Genomic DNA, 17486 nt, shown 5'->3' with positions numbered 1-17486 from the left:
TTTATCCTGAGTGAGGGCTTGAGGACAGCTGTATTCCTCAAGGGACAAGAATATTCAGAGAGGCTGGAACTGCCATTACTTTGTCACACCAGGTAGCGCCTTGATTCTTAAAGAGCACTTCTTGAAAGCCCTGAAATACTGTCCCCTTTTGGACCAAACGTGCAACATCAGCCCTGTTCCTCCCAGAATCTGGACTTGGTGGGTGTAACCTTGAAACCTATACAGAGAGGGGAGCTCTGACTTGGGACCCTGCTCAGAAGTATGGTATGGCCCAAGCAGGAGCCACATTCTGGGGTTCATTAAAAGGCCATCTCATCAGTGGGCTGAAACTCCCTTCCTTTGCTCCAGACAGCCTCCAGCCTGGCCTCCTCTGGGGTCACCCCAGTCTCTCCTCCTGCGGGCCGGGTAGCACCTGCCAGCAGCCTGAGAGTAGAGTCAACCGGGGACTTATAAACCCAGAAATTTGAAACTTTGAAAAAATGCTGATGTGTTTTTAAAGGTGCATTTTATGCCAAGAGCCTGCTGGCAGAGAGAGACACGTGGGAACTCTGTGTATTATCCACTTGAGATAGTTTCAATCCCCGTCAACACTACCGTGAGTTTAAAGAAATTGGACCAGTTTCTGAGAGCCCCTGCCTCCCCCCCCCACCCCCATTGGCCCCAGGTAGTCCAGTCAGCCCCAGATAAGCGTGTTGTTCAGCCCTGCCAAGCTCTAAATCAGACAATGCAATTCTGTGTTCACGGCCGAGATGCCATATGTATGGACATCCTAAGTGCCATTCACCTTCCTTACCTGTAAGAGAATAATCAGATTCTAAGGTTATGGATGAGGGCAGTAGCCAAGAAATAACCAAACCACTTTGGAGAAGGCAAGGCTTTAATCAAGTCATAAATCTGGATGGAGCTACTTTTCATGCTGAGAAATATATCAGGTTCTTCTACCAGATGCCCAGGAGCATGGAGACATTAGCATACCCCCTGCCAGTGGAAACCCAAAGCTTGCCCTAGGGGTAAAGAGACATTTGGGGAATGGAAAATGGGCTTGTATAGTTCCTTCTTTCCAGGAATGTTTTAAAGTTAGTTTTCTTTGGGCAAATGTACATGGGAATAGTCTTGGCCTGGTTATTTGACCAGCTTATTGGGAGGTCCCAAAAATCAGGAGTGAAAATTAAAGTTGTGTGTCTTCTCCCACAGCCTTCTGGGGTCCAGCTGACAAATGGGGAGTAGGAACAGAGTTTTTTCCGATATGAATTAATCATGTCTCTCAGCCTGCTGCCTAGTGCCAGTTCCTACCCATTCCATGCTGCCTTAGAGACCATTCCTCAAAGTCAAGGGGACAGCAAACCTGAAAGGGGAACCAGCCAGAAAAGGCAATGGGGTAGACTCCCTGCTCTCATCCATCACCCCATGGCCAGAGAGTGAGGCCAATACACACTGTATACACCATGTGCAGCATGGAGATCCCTCCATAAATGTAAATGGCTGAGTGTTTTCCAGTTTTGTAAAATTAAATTAAGGAAAGGACTCCCAGACTGACTACGCCAAGTGCCAAGTTTCATCCCAGCACACATCATTTTTATAGTAAGTTTTAACTCCGTGAAAAATACAGGATTATAATGGAAATGCTGACAGGCCTGGAGCCAGCTCATGAAGTAAGAATGCCACGTCTTTAATATTTTTACACAGCACGTCCTAATCTGCCACGGCTTTCCTTTCCTTGAGATAGCAGTTCAGTAAGTGAAACCCTCCAGAGCACTACTTTTTTCTCCTCCTCTTTCAGATCATGAACCCCCATTTTCAAACCATTCTTCCTTCTGAGCCTCTTTCAGTCTATTTCCATTTTTTGCTCTTTACAATTGGTTTCTCAAGCTCAGATGCCTTTTCCTGAGTTATTTGGCTGGAAAGGGAGGAGAGAAGGGAGAAGATGCACCCTGAACTCTTGTCTTCTCATGAAAGCGACAAGCTCATGGAATTCCACTCTGGATGTGTGGTTCCCTTGGGCAATGAGATGCTAGGGAATGCCTGTGTTGGCTTGATCTCACCTACAAAGAAGCCCACAAATCAAGCCGCTTGCCTCTTTCTCAGCAGACCAGAGATCCTGCTGATTTTTAGCCCTTCGGTTCAACAAAAATATCCACTAAAGAATGACCATCATGAGTTCAGAGCTTTTTAGACCGGTGCCCCAAAGGCAACCCTATCTCACCATCTTTAAGGTAGACAGCATCTTCCAAAGGGTGCAAGGAATTAGAAGCCAGGACCACCAGTCCTCCCAGTTTTCTCCCCACATTTCCCTGATCGGTTGATTCAGCATGTTTTCTTGAGTGAAGCTACTTTCATTACAAAAACCAATGTGAAACACACAGAGATGAAGAATGTCAGTGAGGTCAGTTTGATTTAATCGGGGATGTCAACTAGTGGCAGGTTATGGCCAAAACCACTCCCAATGGGTACAATTTCATATTTAATTTGACTTTCTTATTTGTGCACATCTACCTCATTCTAAACTTTTATTATTCTACAGTTAATGTGTTAAAAAAAAAAAAAGGTAGGAAAAAACCCTCACATATATATGAATCGCACCTGGCTTTGGCTCAGTCTGGAGCCACAGTAGACCTAGGAATGGAAGCCTACAGGCAATAATTTCTTTCACTGGTTACAAAGGATTGATAGAGAGAGGCTTTCGGCTGCCAGAACTCTCATTAGCTAGGCAGCCTTCCCAAGCATTGCTTCCTCCTCGGACACCTAATCAACCCAAGACCTGTCGTAACTGAGGTCTGAGGAAAGAGCACTGTCATTCTCTGCTGACTGACTGCTTCCTGGGGTAGGCATTGAAGTTGGGAGGATGGAGATGGTCAACATTCACGTAGCTGGGAGGAAAACAGAAAAGGAGATGCTAGTCCCCACGTAGATGTGGTTACCATCCTCCCTAAAGCAGAGGGGGTAGGGGAGTGGATCGTCATTTGGTCTCTCTGGAGGTGTGGAACACATTAGCCCATGGTTTTGGTGTCCTTGTAAATGGCACACAGAGAAATCGCTCACCTTCAAAAAAAATGATTGATACTTCTTTTACTTTAACAAATGAGAAATGTCCGTGACAGAAAGGAACGCTGGTTACAAGCCAGGTTTTCTCATTAGCGGTGAAACATGGATAATTATTCACTGGGAACATACACTGTGGGAATTCATGTTAGATTTCTTATTTTGACTGTTGCGGTGGGCAAACCTCAGAGACCACTGTGTACACATAGAGACATGCACATAAATATGTACATAAAAGCACGGAGGGCTGCACTGCCTGTGTGCAAAGGTGGATACCACTTCTGGATACAAAGTAAGTGCTTAAGGAGAATGAGCTATGTACTCAATTCAAAGCATGGAAAGATGGTTTAGTGATAGAAAAGGAAGATGGCCAGTAAGTTTGTTCATTTGCTTTAGTTATAATTAGTTTATTTCGGTCTTTACTTTCCTTTTACTGTTGAAAGCAGGCTTTCCTAATGGCATATTCAAGATGATCAGTTACACTTCCTAGAAGTACATCCTCACTGGTCCCTGGACAGATGGGAAGAAAAAGGCAATAACCTGTATAGCAGGACACTGTCTCAGTAAGGAAAGAATATTTAGGACTGTCATAGTTAGGATAGACATTCAACAACCAAAAACGAAGACCCGAAATGGCAGTCAACAGGATAAGATCGTATTTCTGTCTCACCGAGCAGCCCAGAGGAAGGCATTCGAAGCATGGCCTGACAACCTACCATGTCATGCAGGGACCCAGGCAAAAATATTTTGAAACTCCTATCACTCTGACATCCTGGAGTATTGGCCTTATCCACCTAGACCAAGATGGTTTTTTCTACATACATGTCTTCAATAACAGGATGGAGGAAAGGGGACAAGAGCAAGTTCTTTCCTTTAAAAGCATATCCCAGGCAGTATACACATAACTTTCCCTCTCATTTCACTGAATACAATCATATGTCCTACAATCATATGTCCCATGCCTTATTGCAGAGGGGGTATGGGAGATGACTCTATTCCAGGTAGCTATATACCTTACTAAAATTCAGGAGTTCTTTCACTCCAAGGAGGAGAGGACCGTTATGATAGGATCACTAGCAGTTTCTGCTGTAGAGAGCAACTGAACTAAAGTTGGTGGAATCGAGGGTGACAGAAATACAAATGAAAAGGATCTCTGACTTCAACAGGGCTAAATGAATGAAGGTGAACCTACCAGTAGGAACTTGTAAGTTGGGCAGAATATAAGACATTTGAGGAAATATCTGACAGTAACGGGCTGGAACAGCAAATTTTTTAAAATTTCTTAACCCCTCGTAGAAAAAGCATAGAGGGACACTTGGGTCAGTTAAGTGTCTGCCTTCTGATTTTGGCTCAAGTCATGATCTCAAGGTTGTAAGATATTGTAGAGACTCTGAATTCTGTTATGTTCCCTAAAAGAGTGTTTTATTCTTGTTCTCCTGGACAGTTAACCTACCTGGACTCAAAGCCCAACCTCTGTCTTCCCTGCAATGAAAACTAAATAAATTTTCTAGTCTGTTCTTTCATCTTCTACCTGCTGTTCTTTTGCTGGGTCCCCAGCAAGGTTTTGTCAGACAATTTGGCCAGGATTTATGTAGATTTTGAGGTTTATCCCCCCATGGCTCTTCCAGGCTTTTCTCCCTTAACATTTCAGCTGTTATAACAGCTCCCAGACTCAGTCCTCTGACATCTCAAGCCACCTCCCTGACCCACATGGGCTTTGAGGAATTTCCTCTGGTAGAAAGCTACAAGTGGCAAATCACACTTGTTGCAGTTGCCAAGTTTCTAGGGTACACTCCCCTCCTGTTTCTGTCACTGCTTTTGGTCACTCTTCAGGGCTTTCAAAAAGTTGTTTAATGGGGGTTGTTGTTTTCCTTTAGATTTTATGGTTGTTATTTGCAGGAAGGTTAGTCCAACCAAGTTATTCATCATTACTGGAAGCTAGAATCCCCAGTCAGATTGTTTAAAGAGTTTTCTGATCAAGATCTACTCCATTCCTGTTTTGCAACATTTGAAGCATTCCTAAGCATCCTCTTTAATTTTTTTATCTTCTTATTCACCCATGGTTATTGGGTTGTGGATGTTGGTCCAATTCTAAAGATTCAACACCCAGAGGTAAATTTTCTCTTAAATTCAGTAAATGGGTGTGCATGGAGCACTGGGTGTGGTGCAAAAACAATGAACACTGTTACGCTGAAAATAAAGAAATTTTTTAAAAAAAGAAGCTATAATGGGCAATAAATATTTAAAAATTAAATAATATTAAATTATTTTTAAATAAAATTATAAAATATTTGGTCAATAAATGGTCAACAAAACTTTAAAAAATAAATAAATAAATGGGTGTGCATAGCATTGAATGGGATGTATTGATCATATAGACACCTATATTTCTAATTGTACAAATCAGAATTAATTAGAACGATTTTACCTATTGCCTGAGAAGGGAGTGGGAGGATTGTGGGGGAAATGTTTATTTATTCAGTTATTTTCATAAACAAATGAAGCTATTCATTCATTACACAAATTCTTACCAATCACTTGTTTCCTAACAGCCGGTCTCTTTAATCTCCCTCCTTTCTGAATTTCCATGATATTAAGTAATCTCAGTTTTCCTCCTATCTCTCAGACCATTTCTTTGCAGACTTCCTTAATACCTCTTCTTCCTCCTTCAATCACTAAATGCTAGAATTCCCCCACTGTTTTGTCCTGAGACTTGATTTCTTTTCACTAAAGACTTCATCCTTACAAATATATATAATCGGTTCCCAAAATTTGTCTCTGGTAAATATCTCTGACTTAACTTCCATTTTTATCTCTGCCATCTTGAGGGATTTTTCTATACTGTGGTTCAATCACAACCTTGAAAGTCAGTATGCTTAAAACTAAACTCATCTGTCCCTAGGAGTGCAGATAAGCAATAGCTTCTCTTCCTGACTTGCCTATTTCTGTTAGTCTCACTAGTGTTCCAGTCTTATTAGCTTTTCCTCATTGCCTCCATTCCTCTCCTCCTCACATCCTATCAGAGCTACCTTTGCAAATATATTTCATTTCTTACCACATCTGAACTGATACCATAGATTCTTTCTCTCAAGCAAGTACATCTTGCAAAGAACTACCTTAATAATCTTTCTAAAGCCAACCTAGATCAGATCACTCCCTCTCTTCAGAATCCTATAAGAGACTAGATTCTGGCTGTCAAGATCCTCCCCATTACAACTCTCACACACCATGCCACCCTCATTTATGTTTTCTATGTTCTAGCCAAGTCAACTAGTCTTTTCTTCTAACCACATCACAAGTTTTCTCATCTTTGTACCTTTGCTCACACTGCTTCTTCTAGGCTGCCCTCTCCTTCTTACTCTCTATCTCTGGTCCCAGTTTATCATAATACTAAATAACCTTTATATATAACATCTCTTCCATGAGCTTTTCACTGGCATAGTTGTTTCACTGCACACTGATCTAAGCAATATAGATTGAATAGGTCTATTTTACCCTTGGCACTTGGCTACCTCAGACAGGAAGAAGAGGGATGAGGATGGTGAGTTTGAGATGACTTTGAGAAGTCCAGGAATCTTAAAAGCACTTTAAAGATCATCTAACTCAGTGGTTATCAATAGTGGAATCTCCTCATGCAGAAGCCCAGTATATTATTTTGTGATTAAAACGCTAATAGAGGCGCCAAAGCCCCCACCTTCCTCTCAGAGTCTCCTTCCCAGGTACCTCTACAGACCCTAAGGGAACTCTCAACTAAAAACCATTGACTAGGGGTGCCTGGGTGGCTCAGTCAATTAAGTGTCTGCCTTCTGCTCAAGTCATGATCCTGGGATCAAGCTGGGCATCAGGCTCCCTGCTCAGTGGGAAGCCTGCTTCTCCTTCTCCCACTCCTCTTGCTTGTGTTCCCTCTCTTGCTCTCTCTCTGTCAAATAAATAAAATCTTTAAAAAAAAAAAAAAAAACAACCATTGACTAAGTCAATACCCTCACAGATTAGAAAACTAAAACCAGGGAACCCTATCAAATTCTAGAGTTCTCTTGGGGAGTCATGAATCTGTGTCAGTACATTTGAAAGTAACCCAATTGCTTTTCTTTCTAAAACTTTCTGCAAAACCGGTTTTGACCCTGATAGTTTTCAGAATAGAAGCATGATTGCTAGGAAGGTCGCTGCTCAGACATGCATCTTCATTGTTCCTCCTTGTGAGTCTTTCTCAAGTTGAGTTTTCAGAACTTCACATCATATCAGTCCTCATGCCTGCTCTTAGAAGGAACTCTGCCCCATCTCATTCACACTGGGAGCATCAGGCTGGAAGGCCACTGGAACACGTCCAAGACCCAAGACCCAGACGGACCACTGTGGCCTCTAATTCCAAGGAGGAGGAAGGATTATAAATGTAAATTGCTATGCAAATGAACCGCTTATTTAGCTGACTAGGATTCCTGGCTCCCAGATAAGTAACTTCATCAGCCATAGAAAACAGCCTACGGCTGTTACTACTCCTTTTTCTGCTTAAAAACGCTCTCAGAAAATCAGTCCTAATGGAGTTGGAAAATTGAAGATTAGGGCTAAATATAAGAGACTTCCTTGCCAAATATCTCATGTTTCCTTGGGAATAGCAAGATTTTTATTTATCAATTTAGAATATAGTCAGCCTCACCAAGGCTCTGTCCCCACTGACCAAACAGAAAAATTCCTGGAACCAGCATCTTAACAGTCTATGACACCTTTTTTTTTTTTTTAAAGCAGATATGACTGAGACGTATATTGGCTTGTTTAAGGAAGTCTGAAAAACTATACTGGTTTCAAGCCACATTTTTTTTTAAAAGCATGCTATTTGCCTAAATAAATGTACAGCTTTCCTGTCTCTTCTTAGAAAATGAAATCAGCATTTGACTCCAGACTACCTTTGGTCCTGGAGGGGGTTAGATACTGCTGCTCCCAGGAGGTCCTCAGCTCACTGATTTCTGTACACGTCTCCCTAAGGCCATTCTTACCCCCATTTCAGAACAAGAGTATAATGACATCACGATGGACCTCATAACATACAGAGGCCCAGATGCTACCAGGAGCAGGCGGGGAAACTGCTCCTCCTGTGTACCCGAGTAAGAAGTTGTGGGCAATCAGCACACAGGTAGAAACTCTGCCCTACCCCCAAGCCTTGAATCCACAGGCCTAGGGGAATTGTGGAAATCCCTTCTCCCTCAGTGTATCAGTTAGCTATCACCACATTACATAAAATAATAGTAAGATTCAGTGGCTTAAAATAGCAATTATTTATTCTTGCTGATCTTAAGTTCAGCTGATCTAAACTGAGTTTGGCTGGGGTGAACTTGGCTGTTCTCCACCATTCTTTCACCCTCCTTTGGGACCATTAAGCCAGTCCAAGTGTGTCCTTCTGGTGATAGCAAAGGCACATGAGCACAAGCAAAAACACAGTCTCTTGAGATTGAGGTTTGGAACTGGTATCCCGGCACATCTGTCTCATTTCTTTTATGGTGGTAAAATACTCATGTACTATTTTAAACATGTGTAAGTGTTCAGTGGCATTAATTGCCTTCACATCGTTGTGCAGCACTCATACTTTCCATCTCCAGAACTTTTTAGCTCAAACTGAAACTCTGTACCCATTTAAAAAATAGTAATCTCTCCTACTCCCTCCTCCCCTTCCTCCAGCCCCTGATAATCCATATTCTGATTTCTGTTTCTATGAACTTGACCAGACTAGGTGCCTCCTGTAAGATTTGTGCTTTTGCCTCTGGCTTCTTTCACTAAATGTGTTCAGGGTTCATCCAGCTTGTCACACATAACAGAATTTCAATTCCTTTTTGAGGCTGAATAATATTCCATCATACATATATATCATATATTTGTTCATCTACCCATCCACTGATGGACATTCGGGTTGTTTTCACCTTTTGGCTACTGTGAATACTGCCACTATGAACATCAGTGCACAAATAGCTATTCAAATACCTGCTTTCCATTCCTTCGGGTATATACACCGAAGTGGGATTAGTGGATCATGATGGTAATGCTACATTTAATTTTTTGAGGAAACTCCATACTGTTTCCCACAATGGCTGCACCATTTTAAATTCCCACCAGCAAAGCACAAGGATTCTAGTTTTCCCACATCTTCATCAACACTGGTTATCTTGTCTGTCTGTTTGTTTTTTTGTTTGTTAAATAACCATCCTACTGGATCTGATATGTATCTCATTATAGTTTTGATTTCATTTCTGTAACAATTAGTGATGTTGAACATCTGTACATGTGCTTCTTGTCCATTTTTATATCTTTAGAGAAATGTCTATTCAAGTCTTTCACCCATTTTTTAGTTTAGCTGTTTATATTTGTTGTTCAGTTGTAGGATATATTATGGACATTAATCCACTATCAAATCTGTGAATTGCAAATATTTTCTCCCATTCTGTGTGTTGCCTTTTCACTCTGGTGATAGTGTCCTTTGATGCAGAAGAGCTCTCAATTTAGAAGATGTCCAGTTTATTTTTTGTTGCCCTGTGCTTTTAGGATCATATCCAAGAAATCATTGCCAAATCCAGTATTATGAAGCTTCTGCTTATGTTTCCTTTTAAGAGTTCTATACATTTAACTCTAAAGTTTAAGTTTTTGATCCCTTTGAGTTGATTTTTGTATATGGTGTAAGGTAAGGCTATAACTTCATTTTCTTGCATGTAGCTATCTTGGTTTCCCAGCACCATTAAATGGTCCTGGCTTCCATGTTGGAAATCATTTGACCATATAAGCCAGAGTTTATTTGAGGGCTCTCTATTTTATTTCATTGGTCTATATGTCTGTCTTTATACCAGTGCTATAATGTTTCAATTACTACAGAATTTGTACTAAGTTTTGAAATCAGGACATGTGAAACCCCCGAGTTTGTTCTTCTTTTTCAAGATTGTTTTGACTACTCAGTATCCCTTGAGATTTCATATAAACTTCAGGACAGATTCTTCTATCTCTGAAAGAAATAAAAGAAGAAAAAGTTATTGAGATTTTAATAGGGATTGTAGTGAATCTATAGTTCCCTTGTGGGTATTGACATCTTCACAATATTAAGTTTTCTAATCCATGAACATAACACAGCTTCCCATTTATGTTTTAATTTTTTTAGGAACATTGTAGTTTTCAGTATACATGTTTTTCATCTCAGTTAAATTTATTCTTTAGTATTTTATTCCTTTTGATACTATTGTAAATGGAATTATTTTCTTAATTTCTCTTTCAGATTATTAGTATACGATCTGACTCAGTTTATTGGCCAAAGTATTACATGACCAAACCCAAAATCAGGAGGTAGGAAATTACAGCCCTCCCCTCATTGAAGGCCACTGCAAAGTTACATGGCAAAGGGAGTAAATGCAGGGAGGAATGAAAACAGGATCTTTAACAATGATATCCCATACTGAACTTCTTACAGTCAATTTTAGCATTATTTTTCCAGGGCCCTTCTTTAAAATAGTCTGTTCCAAGCACTTCAACCAAACAACTGCTGTGAAAATGTTTAAAAAAAAAAAAGGGGGAGGGGGTTGGAGGGGAAGGGATAAACAAAAGGAATGAGCAGTAAAAGGAAGGAGCTAACTAGGTGCCTAGGTAAATTTCTGGTACCCAGCTGAGCAAGTAGCAGGTATGGAGGAAAGAACACAAGGCAAGGAATCAGGTCAGTCACTTGATCTTCGTGAAGTGTCTTAACATCTCTGGGCCTTAGCTTCCTCCTCTGGCATTAGACTAGACAATCTCTGAGGACCTTTCCTATGTTAACCCTGCATCCTATACAAATTTTAACAGTGTTTCCTCCAGAACAGAAAACAAGCCAACATTGAAAAATTCCTTCTCTTCTGGATCCATAGGTTCACACATCCATGCAGGTAGCCGTTCTTTGCACAGCAAAGGAAATAAACAACAAAACTAAAAGGCAGCCTACAGAATGGGAGAAAATATTTGCAAACAACATATCTGATAAAGCTTTAGTATCCATAATCTACAAAGAACTTATCAAACTCAGCACCCAAAAAACGAATAACCCAGTTAAGAAATGGGCAGAAGACATGTAAAGACACTTTTCCCAAAAAGACATCCACACAGCTACCAGATACAACATCACTCATCATCAAGGAAATACAAATCAAAACCACTATGAGATATCATCTTACACCTCTCAGAATGGTTAAAATTAACAACACAAAAAACAACAGGTGTTGGCAAGGATGCAGCGAAAGGGGAACCCTCTTGTGCTGTTGGTAGAAATGCAAACTGGTGCAGCCACTGTAGAAACAGTATAGAGGCTCCACAAAATGTTAAATGTTAAAAATAGAACTACCCTGTGATCCAGCAAGTGCACTACTTACTGGGTATTTACTCAAAGTATGCAAAAATACAGATTTGAAGGGATACATGCATCCCAATGTTTATAGCAGCATTATCAGCATTTTCAGCAACAGCCAAATGATGGAGAGAGCCCAAATATCCATCTAATGGTGAATGGGTCAAGAAGAGCAATGGAATATTACTCGGCCATGAAAAAGAATGAAACCTTGCCATTTGCAGTGACATGGGTGCTCTAGAGTGTGTTATGCTAAGAAATAAGTCAGAGAAAGATACTATGTGATCTCACTCATATGTCGAATTTCATTAAGAAAAGAGATGAACATAGGAGAAGGGGAAAAAGAAAAAAATGAGAGAGGGAAACAAGCCATAAGACACTCTTAATGATAGAGAACAAGCTGAGGATTGATGGAGGGAGGTGGGTTGGGGATGGGCTAGATGGATGATGGGTGGTGCGTGTCAGGGAGGGAACTGGTTATCATGAGCACCGAGTACTGTATGTAAGTGATGAATGACTGAATTCTACTCCTGAAACCAATATTGCACTGTATGTTATCTACCTAAGATTTAAATTTAAAAAAAATAAGTAAACTTCCAAATAAATTTTCTGTGGAAGCTAAATTGTTGAAGACACAACAGCAAATTCAGCAAGTGTTCTGAGTTTAGAGAAAATAAGCTTTTTGTCACAATTTTGCAGTCAGTTTACTTTAATAATTCTATGCTACAAAAGCTTGGGGAGACACAATATCTAACTTTAATATTTTAAGATTTTAATGTATCAAAGTATGTTCAGTGACTACGTAGATAAGTGCATGTCCAGTGCAGGCTTGGTAAAAGCAGTTAGAAGGCCAAGTTTCTTGACTGGCTGAAAAATGAAATCTGCATTTACACTTGTTTTCCTACATTGTTAAAAATTTTGACTAGAAAATCACACACACACAGTAAAATAATGGCAACTATTAGACTTTCACCAATTAGAGTTTGATTTTTCACTATTACTGTGTAGCATTTTTTTCCCAACTCACTGCATTTGAAGATGTGATTTCTGTTAGTACAAAAATCAGTATAGAAACTAATTAACTTGAAAAATATTCAATGAGTGGATATTAATTGTTTCATTTTTTAAAAAGTTCATACAAGGACAAAGAAATAGGCACTTGGGTACTCTAAGAATTTTTCCTTCATTGAATGAATAATAGTCATCTTCCTGAAATTCCTGAGTAGAAACATCTATTGGGTTGGAAACGGCAAGCATAAGGAAAATGCCATTGGTAAGGAGACCCTACAGTACATGGGCATCGACACATCCGGTGTATACCCCATTTCACTTTATTAATGGCTTCTCTCCCTCCTCCTCTCCTTCTAGGCTGTCCCATCAAAGGTCACCCCACCCCCAACATCACGTGGTTCCATGGTGGTCAGCCAGTAGAGACCATCCCAGGACTGACACATCACATCTTGGCAGCTGGACAGATTCTGCAGGTGGCAAATCTCAGCAGCGGGTCTCAAGGGGAGTTCAGCTGCCTTGCTCAGAACGAGGCGGGAGTGCTCGTGCAGAAGGCCTCTTTAGTGATCCAAGGTAAGAAACCCTGCGGGCTTTGGAGCCGGGCTTAGTTCTTGAAGAAGAAAGTCCACCTGAGAATCGAATTCTCTAGTAAAACTAAGTGATGTCTGATCTCAGTGGCTCCTAGAGCATGCAAATCAAGCTGAACCATGACTCTGTACATTGAGATCCTTCAGAAGAGCCACAGGCTCTGTCTCAGCAGAATCTGGAAAAGTCCGTGCTGCTCTTGCAAATGGGTGCTTCTACTGCTTCTTGTTGCTGCCACTGAGGACCAAGGAAGCACCATGCTATAGTAAAGCCAAGAAGTTTCATTTATGCTTGCTTAACTAGTTAGAGTCACACATACACACACTTACATGCATGCAAGCACACGCACACATGCGTGCAAAGCAGCTTATTAAACTAATGCAAGTTTTCTCCGTTGGTTTGATTAAAAATAAAAAACCTCTGGATCTGAACTGCTTGGTTATTGCCTCCTCTCCTGGAGAGTCAAGCTTATAGTGCTCATGGGTCTTCGGCTGCAGTCGTGTGCTAAGTGTTCTACAGGCACCTTTCCTGTGACTCCTGCATTAATCTTCCCGGAACACAAGCGGTTCAGAAAGCCCTTGGGGGAGGCCTGGCTTTAGCTACACCAAGAAGAGGTTTGAATGAGCCCGAAACAGTGGGAAACAAACCCAAACTGGGTCTGGTTATGGAAACCAAGTGAGGTTTTCAGGTTTTCCAGAGGCTATTTCTACCTGTGGCCCATGGGGGACTATTTTTAGGAAAAGCAAAATTCTATTGCATGCATTCTAAAATGGGGGATTCTGCAGGAAGGGACAGAATTTTGTGCCAGTGTAGCACAGGAGGAGGGACATTTTTCTGAGCAAATGGGTTTTCCCCTTAAACATTCTCCCCTGCCATTTGGCTTTCCAGACAGGAAAGTAAATGTTCCCTTTTCTTGCCAACCAGCCGTTCTCAGCTAAAAACCAGAAGCCAGTGCCTATCTGCAAGATTTGTAATATACGACCTTGCAAATAAGCACTCACGGTTGACCAGCCCCCAGTTAGTTTTAACAGCTTTCCTACCAGTGAGTCCCAGATCCCCAAATAGAAAATCCACAGAAACTGAATTTCTTCCTGATGTCATCGTCTCATGGAAATGAGTACTCTCTGGGTAGGCTGGGTTTTTTGTGGGGTTTTTTTGGCCAAGTTTTTTTTCCCCAAGTTCAACTCAAAGGTGCATGTACAAATACGATTACAAAGTATCTCTGATATTTTTGTATCTCTTTGTTGAAAAAGAAAGTCCCTTTCTGGTGACCCACTAGGAAGAAAAAGTATTTGGGAATCTTATTTAAAACTAAGGACTCCAGCCACTGGTTAAGTCCTCTCTGTGCCAGGCACCAGGCTCGGCCCCTTTGCTTTCATGACATCCAGTCCTCATAGTAACTTCGCGAGGTAGGGGTTTTGGACTCATTTCATGGATAAGTCACTGACGCTCCTGGACACCAGGCCACTTGGCTACCTAAGTGGGGAAGGGCGCCCACTGAAGGGCAGAGGGTCATTCACGAGAGCTCCTCGCGCCCATAGAGCATGGGCAATGCGCAGTCCTCTTCTCACCTGTGATCCTCCTCCTGTGACAGATTACTGGTGGTCTGTGGACAGACTGGCAACCTGCTCGGCCTCCTGTGGTAACAGGGGCGTTCAGCAGCCCCGCCTGAGGTGTCTCCTGAACAGCACAGAGGTCAGCCCCACTCACTGTGCGGGGAAAGTACGCCCCGCTGTGCAGCCCATCGCCTGCAACCGGAGAGACTGCCCTTCTCGGTGAGTGTGCCATGTGCCGGCTCGGGCCTCCCCAACCCCAAGGCTGGGCCCTGACTGTTAGCCAAGTCGGAGGCTAGCCTTTGTCTGGCACTGCGGAGGGAGAGACACAGAGTGTCAGCAAGGGGCCTGCCTCACAAGGCCCTGTGCTTCTCTACAGGCCCCAACTTGCCAGTCCCCCCACCCTGTGGAAAATATCCCTTAGCAGTTGGTTCTCTCACTACTCAGTGGGCTCAGGACTGCCAGGGGCACCCCAAGTGCCTGAGAGGGTCTGTTCAGGGAGCAGGAGCATCCTAGGCCCTAGCCAGAGCTCGCTCACATCCTGCTATAAGAAATTTGCTCTCTGGGGGCACCTGCGTGGCTCAGTCACTGGGCCTCTGCCTTCGGCTTAGGTTGTAATCCTGGGGTCCTAGGATCAAACCCTGCATCAGGCTCCTCAAGCCTGCTTTTTGCTCTGCCTGCTGCTCTCCCTACTTGTGCTTTCTCTGTCAAATAAATAAATCTGAAAGAAAGAAAGAGACTGAGAGAGAGAGAGAGAGAGGAAGGAAGGAAGGAAGGAAGGAAGGATGGATGGATAGAAGGAAGGAAGGGGAATGAAGAGGAAGGAAGGAAAGAGAAAAGAGAAGAGAAGAGAAAAGAAGAAAAAGAAATTTGCTCTCTAGTCTATAAGAGGACAACTGTGTTTGCAGCTGAGGTGCTGAGGGCATAGGGGTTACTGGCCTTGATCCCAGACTCTCCTCTTTCTTCAAACTTCAGAAACAGTGCTACTCAGTACTCTAGGTGAGGAAATGTTACCCTCTTCTTCGAAGGGTTGCATCCTGCATTAAGGCAAAACACATCTTCATTTTCTGTAGTTGCCTCCATATTGGATAGAGCTTCTGGCCTCTGGTCCCAGAGTGACAACCTCTGTCTCTGCCTCTTCCAGCTCTAAGAAGCTGTGAGTCCCACAGAGCCTCCTACCCCCAGTTTGCTGGCTGTTGCTGAAGGGGTACTGGATGGGCTTAGAGTTGGCACCAGCATGGCATCCTGAGCCTGGGGGGACTTGGCTGGGCCTCACGATACCCCCTTCCTACCTGTCTGGGGGACTTTCTTACACGACTCAGACACCCGCTTTGTGTTTTGCCAGCTGAGTCATAAGGAGCAGCTGAAACAGGAGAGACTCAATGAAATATGAAACATACTCATTAATATCAGCAGTTTGACTTGCTGACGGGAAGGTTTCCATGGGAATGATTAATGTCCTTTTATACCCTTCCTGAACTGTAACATAGCCATACCGCTCCTTTCTCAAACCTCCCCGCCCCCAAACCCAACTCCTGAAAAATTGCTGAAATGTATATTTGGAAATAAAAGTTGATTGAAATGCAGGCCTGACATTCACCGGGGATATGAGGGGCTGGAGGACTGCCCTCGCCAAGCTATTTGAAATGAAGACGAAGTCTTGGACCTGCCGAGGGCCTTTTGATTTGCTGTGGTGATGGTCAGAGTCAATCAGCCTCATTTACTCCTGCAAATGAAACAACGGCCGTGTCAGCTTGGGTTTCAGTGCCCCCAGGAGCCTTGCAACACCTCGTGCCGGCTTCCAAAGTGGCTCTGCTCCTGCGCACTGGAGACCTGCACGCAGTCCTCTCTCTCCAGGGCCGATAGAACAGGGAGGCTCCACCAAACTAAATAAGTCACAGCTCCAGATTCAAAAGGAATTGGCTCCCTCTCTCTGCTACTTGCCTCTCCTGGGGGCCTCGTGTGGCGCAAAGGGACCAGGAAGTGGCCACAGGTCCACCTTTGACTGTTTTCCCCGCCACGCTTCTTAGGCACCTCAGCAGCCTTCTCTGAAAACAAACAAGGTTGCCCTGGTTGTCTGTGAATAGGGCCGGGAAGTCCAGCTTGGGCCCTGGTGGCTGTTCCACCATTTCATTTAGATAAACTCTGTCTCAGGCATTAAAACCCAAGAATGCTCTTTTTCCCCTAGACTGACTAAGGTGGGTGGAACGCACCAAGGCTTTTCTGTTTCCCCCACACTGTCCCCTTTCCCCCTTCTCTTTGAAAACTAGCCCTAGGTGTGACATGCACAGAGAGCCCCTACGGGGTTGTATCTGGACCGAGGATTTCAGTGTGTTTCCCAAATTCTGGCTGGGTCTTGTGAGAAAAGCTGTTTGTGCAGTCCTGGCCCATCTCACTTCTGAGAGCCCAGATTGTAGCTGGAACCTAACGTCCTGAGAAACAACAGTCTCCCCATAGGCAGCCCACAAGCAGGTGTAGGGCCTATGCCCTGTGACTTGGGGAGGTGGGAAACTGTTGCACAAAACCAGAAGGAACTTAGCCTGTTTCCCAAGGATTCAACGAAATCCAGTGAGACGTGAGTTAAGGCAAGGTAGAAAAGAGAGTGAGTACTAGCAGACGAAACACTGACTCGGGGGACAGCCAGAGACATAGTATGGATCTGACTTCCCTAGGAGACCGTCCCCCTTCCTCCACGCACCTGCCTGGTTTCAGGAAGTCCCAGAACCTCAGTGCGGCATAACTAAGCTAAAGCACTGTCTTCCCAGAGCGTTCCCTCTGCAGGCTCGTGGATTTGGGGGCCTGGGAGACAAGTGATGTTCAGACCACTCTTTCAAGAGGCAGCTTTGCAGTCAGTTTCCAAAGGGTATTTGTTTTCCATGGCTGCAAATTACCACAAATGTGGCGGCTACAAAGAACAAACATTTGTTTGCTCACAGTTTGGAAGGCCGGAGGTCCAAAAT

At 43.0% G+C, this 17486-nt stretch overlaps 1 protein-coding gene and 1 long non-coding RNA gene across 3 annotated transcripts in view; one reads left to right on the top strand and one right to left on the bottom strand.

Annotated features, from left to right (window-relative positions):
- Positions 1–17486, top strand: part of ADAMTSL1 (ADAMTS like 1) — a 935024-nt gene that overhangs the window by 884221 nt on the left and 33317 nt on the right. For both annotated transcript variants that reach the window (XM_046023640.1, XM_046023641.1), the window contains 2 exons: positions 12749–12961; positions 14568–14748. In XM_046023640.1, the coding sequence (XP_045879596.1) occupies positions 12749–12961; positions 14568–14748 (394 nt within the window). The remainder of the gene's footprint in view (positions 1–12748; positions 12962–14567; positions 14749–17486) is intronic.
- LOC123953416 overlaps positions 9872–17486 on the bottom strand; it is a 44013-nt gene continuing 36398 nt past the window's right edge. Inside the window, exon 4 of the long non-coding RNA XR_006820871.1 lies at positions 9872–10018. This is a non-coding gene — a long non-coding RNA (uncharacterized LOC123953416). The remainder of the gene's footprint in view (positions 10019–17486) is intronic.

Source organism: Meles meles, chromosome 11 (assembly GCF_922984935.1).
Source record: "Meles meles chromosome 11, mMelMel3.1 paternal haplotype, whole genome shotgun sequence".
NCBI lineage: Eukaryota > Metazoa > Chordata > Mammalia > Carnivora > Mustelidae > Meles > Meles meles.
This window is presented reverse-complemented; position numbering and strand designations above follow the sequence as displayed.